Source organism: Battus philenor, unplaced genomic scaffold (genome assembly GCF_028537555.1).
Source record: "Battus philenor isolate CCGP_79_NKW_IND1 unplaced genomic scaffold, ilBatPhil1.0.hap1 SCAF_16, whole genome shotgun sequence".
NCBI lineage: Eukaryota > Metazoa > Arthropoda > Insecta > Lepidoptera > Papilionidae > Battus > Battus philenor.
The window spans coordinates 5,369,170-5,377,425 of NW_027181678.1; the positions used below are offsets into that span (position 1 = coordinate 5,369,170).

The following is an 8,256-nucleotide window of genomic DNA, read 5'->3' on the forward strand; positions in this document are numbered from 1 at the left end:
AATTAGATAGCAATATGAACATGTGAATACAATATTATTTATCTTGCCTTGCCTTGATTGTTCAGTCCTTTGCATTGCATCTTTAGAAAACTTTCGGTAACATATTAAAAGAAGTGTAATTAATTTTGCTTTAAACAGAAAATGGAAAATTTCTGTTGCCCACCATGTTCTTCAGAGCTCGCTTTAAATTATTAATATTATAACAACAATTTTTTTCTAAAAAAAAAAAAACAGGCAGTCAAAGTAGCCGGAGAACTGGGAATGTAATTTAATAAATTCTCGGAAAAACCTCCCATTAAATGAAGTCTATTATAACGAATAAATAAATATGTATTTTAATCAAACTCCTATGTGTAAGAGATAGCCTTTGGTGAAATTCAAAAATGTGATTTAAGTTTTGCGCCAAAATTATAATTATGTTAATTTTGGCGATTACAACCAACTTTCAATACAATATTTTCAAACTATCTTCTATAATATTACTATAATCTAATAATAGAATAATAATATCTTGAGAGATCCGAATGTTGCGATGTTCCAAGTGACAAATTTATTTTCATGTAATGCCAAACAAGATTAATAATACAAACATTGATCTTACTGAACAATTATTTAATTAACAAATGAACAAACTTACAACACCGTTTCGCTGGCGTGTGTGTTCACATTTTTTTCGCGAAATGAAATGGTATGATATAATATTTGTATGTAACACTGTAGAGTTTATATGACCGAATTTTTCAAAATATGGCCTAATATTTTGAAAAAAGTATTATCCGCTCTATTAAAACTAAATGGTTTAAATTTTTATGGATGTTTGGGCGATTTTAGTAATAAATATTTTGATATTACTTTTATATTGCGAACAGCCAAAATATGGATCAACCTAGAGCGTTGTTGTTTCCAGTTAACTATAGGGTTTTTATAGCCCGTGCAATGGGGGGCCCCTCATACACCTATCTTATTTTTGAGATAGGGACTTTGAATTTCTTTTAATTAATTTGTCATATAATACTTTTATTTCCGCGCTCTTCTTTCATTCATCATATGTTCTTTCGTACTTTTCATTTCTTTGTACATTTATTTTACCTTTCCCTTGTATTTGATCCTTTCATTCCTCACCTCTTTCCTCAATTTTATGTTTCTTTATCTTTTTTTACACATTTTTTTGTTAACTATTGGTTAGGAGTCAAGTCAAGAGTTAATAAGTTTTCAGCACTTTACAACAGGCGAGACAAGGGTCAAATACTTTATAATAATCGATTATACAAAGTATGATATGTGTATATTCGAGGTCGCGAACAATTAAAAAGAAAAAAGTTTGTTTGGGCACAAGATTACTTTTTGGAGGGTACTTGCAAAAGTCATTCATAATTTTTTTATTATGTATTAAAATTATTTTAAATTATTATACAATATAATATTAATTTACTGTACAATATTTTTATAATTCTCGTATAACGGTGTGCGTGATTGAACTCCTCCGAAACGGCTCGACCGATTTTCGTGAATCTTAGCGTGCATATCGGCTAGGGTGGAAAACCGGAAAACATTGTCGGTGGTCGGCGGTCGGTGGTCCACCATAATTTTTTTTTTATTTTTTAAACAAAATCTTTAGTTTTTATTTATTTATGATACAATATACAAAAATACACACAACTCTAAATTTTCATCCCTCTACGATATCAACCTTTATTTTTTTTTAATGTTTGCTAGAAATAACATACATGACAAAACAACGTTTGCGGGATCAGCTAGTATATATATAAATCGTATAAACTTACACTTTGTATGTTTATTACTTGGCCAAGATTCCAGAGGATGGGTAGCAGCGTCCTATGCATGTCATATTATGGTATATCTTTGAGAGAGATCTATGGGCTGTAGTGACGACGACCATAAAATAACTTTTTTATATTTTCTCACTGACTACAAATATCAGTAAACGTATGATCACCGCTCTTCAAGTCGATTTGTATACATATTTAATCAAGGTGGCTTTCACGTGAACAGTTGCTTTGAAGTAAGCATTTTCATTTTATTTTTCGGGTGTACGGTACAATTATGTATATACATATATTGAGTTTAAATATTGTTCCAGAACATACTAGAAGGCGTCTGAATATCTTATGACAAGTATTAAATTGGGAATAACTACACTAAAATAAATACTCTCATATTATATACATTATTTTTTTTTGTGTATAACTCAGAATTGAAGCGATCCGTAGGCGAATGAAATTAGTCCTGCAAGTTCAGCGGATAGCCTATGCGATGAGCTAGTGCAGCGTAAGACGTCCAGCCAAGATAAAACGTCAAGACGTCAAGCAAGATGCAGGCTGCTTTCAGCCGGTACCAATGAAATTCTATGGTACCTCCAATCGTCGATGTTAGATAAAAAAATTATTATCAGTTTTTTTACTTCAAAATATTTTAACTTGATATATTATTCAAAAACTTTTAGTGTTCTAGTTCAGATGTATATTGAAGGCATGTAGAATTCGATAAAGATCGTCAGGGGTCTTTTAACAAAATAAAATAAAATGCACAGCCAATAGATTCAAATCTTATGATCTGAAGCGGATATGAACAAACGATGATATATTTGGTTGAATAAAGTGGAACAAGTTACTCGGATATAACTCAGTTGACTCGAAATAAATGTTGGTAGACAATCCTTGTTATACCCTATTAAATTCAACGAAGCATATTATTAAACAATGTTTCTAGATAAGTATAAAAGTAAATCATTCGAAATATTACACAATACTTTAGTAATAACAAACAGTTGAACAAAACAAATAAAATTACGTTCATGTTTGGGGCTCAGATGTTATATTAGGCCTATAAAATTAATTTACAAACACTGCCTAATTATTTGGAGTTACGCAGCCTACTTTCTACTAATAACATTACGATGTTTGCCAAAATTGTTGTTGTTGCTAAAACATCGAGCCAAATGTCATCATAACTGCTAACATTATTATGACGTTAGCAACAGCATTTGGTGCCAATTATTAACGTTATTTTGAGATTCTGTCGTTAATTTATAATAGTGGTAAGTTATTTTGCAAAAGAACAGCTATTTCCACTGACAAGCATTCATTAAAGTATGCTCAAGTTAAAGTAACAGTGGACCGACGACAAAGGACACAAAACAAAGTGCCGTTGGGGCCTAAAGGTTCTGTATTGGAGCGCAGCCACCAAAAAGGTCAACAAACGACCTTATTATAGCGGAAGAAGACGCTGAACGTAGGCTGCTTACCACCGTTCCTTTTGGAGAGACCTGTGTCGGGCAGTGGACGTCTGTTGGCTGAAATGATAAATTTGTAACATTATAATAATTATTCGAATAAGTTTAAATCACTTTTAATAACTTTTCGGTGCTAACATTCTAATTTATAACATAAAAGGCACGAGTACACACACATCTTATAACAAGTTCTGTATTAAATGTATCTCACGTAGATCTGTTCCTAACCTCATTGGAATATAAGTTACCACAAACATAAAATTTACGCTTTAATGTATACGAAAACTTTGTTTATATGGATAAGAATAACAATAAATGTAAAAAATAGCGTTGTTTATAAAGTTAGGGCCAGAATTAAATAAAAATTTGTAAATCTTCCTCTAGACTCCGTAAATAAGTCTTTGTAGGCAGACGTTTTCATGTACGTTTCACAACACGTAAGCTTACCTCTGAATTATCAAGCGATAAATTAAGAAAGTTTATTAAACGAAAACTTATAATGCAAGGATTCTTATTGATAATAAAGTTAGAAAATTACTATAACTACTATACTACTACTACTATACTACTACTACTGTACTACTATATTATATTACGGATATTTGAACGCAATCACATAATAACAGACTGCAATTCTTATGAATTCTTCTCCGATCAGAAACCACGTATAAGCTTACGGAAGCCATTATACTGAAGCTCAATTTAATACTATTTCGTATCTTATTAGGTTGTTTTTTGATTTTTTTTTTTAATATCGTATACAGGTAATCACTGTAAATGATCCAAAGCTGCTAATAATTTTATTGAATAAATAAATAAATAGAGCATTTTAAAAGTAAATTCGACTGGAAATGGTAACCATATCATATTTTCCAAACACTTAAGTTATTTAACAATTTGGCTACAATGCCGAAAACACAAAGTTTTCCAAGTTGGACGATGTTTTTTCCAAGATATACATAGCCGAATTGTGTACTTTAATAATTAATGAATGGATTTTCGATAGACAATCTTATTTTACAATCGAATGAATTATAAACTTGATTCAGAAAATATCCGTTTATGAAATTAATTAAGAGACGAAATTTTTATGTCATATCCTATAATTAGTAAATGAAAGTTGAAGTCAGTAAGCGATTAAGTAAAAATGAAACCTCTTTCTTTTATTTTGTTAATATCTGTTTCTGCTGTCTTAAATGATGGTAATGATGAACACCGTCATTTCAGCCGTAAGGCGTTCACTTCTGGACATATGCTTCTCCCGGAAATCTCCAAAAGTACCTATTCGAAGTGTCCTTCATACACCGTCTACCTACGAATTTAACAATGTCTTTCCACCTTCTGGGTGGACGTTCTCTATTTCATAAATCTCTTTATTACGCTTTGTTGACCGGTCACGAGATAAATCGTGTTTTTATGGCCGAATGTTGCAGACCAGCTATGAGTAAATTCGTGATGCGTTTCTTCCCGCATAATTGTTGTTTTCTTCATTTACGCCCATACAGTGCAATTGTGGTTCCGTATAACACACTACGGAGCTCAATGAAGAATATTTCGATGAATACGCCGATGCAATATCTGATTTTCAGAGTAATCTTGAATCAAATTGTACTTAATTTGGAAATAATACTGTACCAGAAGACAGCGACTCTGATATTAGACCACCAAAATAACAGAAAAGGAATGACCATGATATTACCAGGGTTTCCGGATGAGTAAGAGACCACGTTTTAGAAGTCACTGCTAGAAAAACAAATCCTTCATACTAGAGTGTTTAATGTATGTTCTTTTCTTCTCTTTTCTTCGAAAGAAAAACGAAGCGAAACTCGATATAATTTTAAAAGCTTTAGGTAGGGTATGTAGGTGATTGTTATACTGCTTATCATATAAAAAATATTATAAGTTGAATAATAAATATGGTTTTATATCTATTGTTTTACTTCCACATCCGATTGCCAAATAATAGCCGGTGACATGAGATAAATTTTCTGTAAAACTGCCAATAATATGTTGAGTAATTGCGAGAACTGTTTCAATAATTGTTTTGAATACATTTTACTTGTGCAATTATTTCTAACATCAAGTATAGAGACTTATTAAGCGTTCTCTTCCTATTCACTAAAGCACTAAGATTCGCACAGCCCATTGAGTCACAGTGGCGATTATTACATCAATTACGTGCGAGCGACGTTAGAGAGCTTGTCTATTACACATCAACAGTATTATTAATGGACCGGCAATATAATTTAATAGTAGTACAAAGTTGAGATCTTCCTGTGTAGTTTATGATCATTATACGAATACCATCAAAAGAATTGATGGTGTAAATGAGTTATAGTCCATTGAACTCAGTTTCCTAACATAATTAAGTTTATTATTAGATTGAAATAATAATTTTTATATTGTGTGTATTATGTACTATCCTTTTTTGTACTCTTTGATATTGACGAATAGCTTTCTTTCTCAAAAAAAGTAATGAAAAATAAGAAAGATGTTTTCTCGATTTAAATAAATAAAATATTTAAAAAAAATTTAAGTTAGCGACTGACTAGACCACTTAAAACCTCTTTATATTTTTATTTTTTTTTGTACTTTTTATATTGACATTTTGTGTCGCTAGGCTTTACTGTTATCTAGTTTTGTAGAATTACAATTAAATTACCATTATCATTTAAATTTAATTAATCCGTTTATACAGCACAAACACTCTCCAATTTTTTTTTAAATTAAAAACTTATTCTCGTTAAAACGTCTGGTTTCTTTAACTAAGTTAATAGCGACAATAATAATTTTACATGTCTTTCTAATAGATTAATTAGCTATATTTTCACTAGTTTTTACGTCATCATCGTCATCATTTCACCCTTAGGACGTTCACCATTGGGAATGAGCTTCATAGATTCCGTCTGTCCACTTATGGACATCTTACGCTCCGCTTGCCGGTATATGGTTTCTACTTCAGAATCTCACTTGAATTTATTTTGTTGTTGAAAAAATTAAAACCATTTAATCAGCTATAGTTGTACTGTTAAGATATTTTCGGCGTCATTTTGAATTTACCGTCTATAAATAAATTATCTTTAACATTTCTATGATTGAATTGACGGTCAATACCCTACTTTTCTGTAACGGCTTATGCTTCGGAGCTCGCTTTACCCTATAGAAGCATTAAATTAGATATTTTATAGTCGTCCATAAACTGCTAACCCTGCCTTTGTGGGAGGAGCCGTTTGAATTTAATTAATAACATTCTCCTGTTCTCTACAGGTTATCATCAAAGTTACTCTCTTTACAGCTCGTTAAATGTATTAATCTCGATGTACTAAGTTTCAAGAAACGATGACAAGCGGCGCTATTATGTTTCTTTGATATTCAAATGAATATTAACGGAGTCAAACTGTAGAATACGTAATGATTCTTTTATTTTAAATATATCATAAATTTATAGGATACGGTTTGTTTATTTATTTAGAGTAGTTATAACATCCAGAAAATTAATTTATGTTATTATAAAAATCTACTGAAATAAATTTTCAAAAGTAAACAGATTTATGCCGTGTAATTGTTGGTATTTTCAAGTGTGGAAACAGAAAGGAACCCTTAAGGATCCATTTTTTTTACGTCAAATTAAATATAACATCTATTTCTTTTTTTTAGGCAAAAGAGTCGCGAAGAACCAATGCAGTACGACATCGACGAATCGAGACTTGACGCGTTTGAGACGCCTTTAAAATAGCTTGAGCTGAGCCAAATCATATTAAAATACTATCAGCGACGTCTCTTTATATCAATCAACGATTTTCAAGCACCAAATCTTTGATTTTTTCGACATGTCTTTCTCAATTTGGAACGATAATATATCTTTTATTTTTGATCGCAGCACAAACCTCTTAAATATTAAAATCCAATCAATTAAAAATATCTAGAAAAAGCGAAAAAGGCCATTTCTATTGTAAGATTACTGCAATCAGCCTCAGATTATAAGTTTTTGTAATATCATGGTGTTGCCAGTTGCTTATGTAGTAACTAAGTCATACTGATGATTTTCCAGTCGCTGCATATTCCCTGCCACTTTCAACTCCTTCTTAACAGTTCTCATGTTCAATGCTTCCAAGATCTCTGAGTTGGTCATAAACCAAGGCGCGTTAGAGATGGTTCTTAGTATAATATTTTACAGCCTTTGAATAATTTTAAGGATGGAATCGATGGCCCTTTCCCTCAGCTGTGCGCTTAACATAAATATTGCTTTCAGGATTGTTTTATACATCTGCAGTTTACGCATATATTTACAAAATTATTTAATGTATGAAAAACTTTTAAGCATGCATTGAAAATATTGTTAATGAATTGTTATATTATATTAAAACATAACGCAGACCAAGACATCGTAGTGTTTTTAATGAAATAACTTTCTTATATTCTTTATTAAAATTAATATTCTTTTTAAAAATAAAAAAGTATGCCTAGTCTTAATGATAACACAGATAAATATTTTTATCATGACAAAATAATTATTTTAATTGATACAAATCAAATAACATAAGCTTAACTATTATTACAGAATATCATCTCAACACTTATTTTTCATGACCTTATTAAAGATTATATATTTTTTAAAAAAAAAGCATAAGAATAAAAAATAATAAAGGTCATTGCCGATATCAAATTATAACCAGAAATCCCTTAAGGTTGTCCACACTTAAGATAAAGCTCCAATCGTTCTAGAGACTAAGCCGGGAATCTTTACGATAGCTCCGAGCGTCTCCACTGCAATTTGTCGCGTTGGCTCGCTTGAGAAAATATGTGTAAACTTTAGTAGTGAGGCGTAAGATATAGAAATTTATTGGATTACAAGGGCCAGGAGTAGACGTTCGACAGTTGATAAATATCTCTCGACATCGTAATATCTCTTGCGATAGGATAATTTTGAAATATGCTTTTATATAATTTTTCCGTACTGTACACTGATTTATACCCTACCATATATCGTGACGATAACACTG

General features: G+C 31.1%; 1 protein-coding gene across 1 annotated transcript in view; it reads left to right on the forward strand.

The window, feature by feature from the left end:
• The window catches only part of LOC137919496 (collagen alpha-1(XVIII) chain-like), an 85,355-nt gene extending 78,366 nt beyond the window's left edge, over window positions 1-6,989 (forward strand). Inside the window, exon 23 of the mRNA XM_068762591.1 lies at window positions 6,911-6,989. Coding sequence (XP_068618692.1) covers window positions 6,911-6,989 — 79 coding nt within the window. The remainder of the gene's footprint in view (window positions 1-6,910) is intronic.
• Window positions 6,990-8,256: the final 1,267 nt, after the last annotated feature.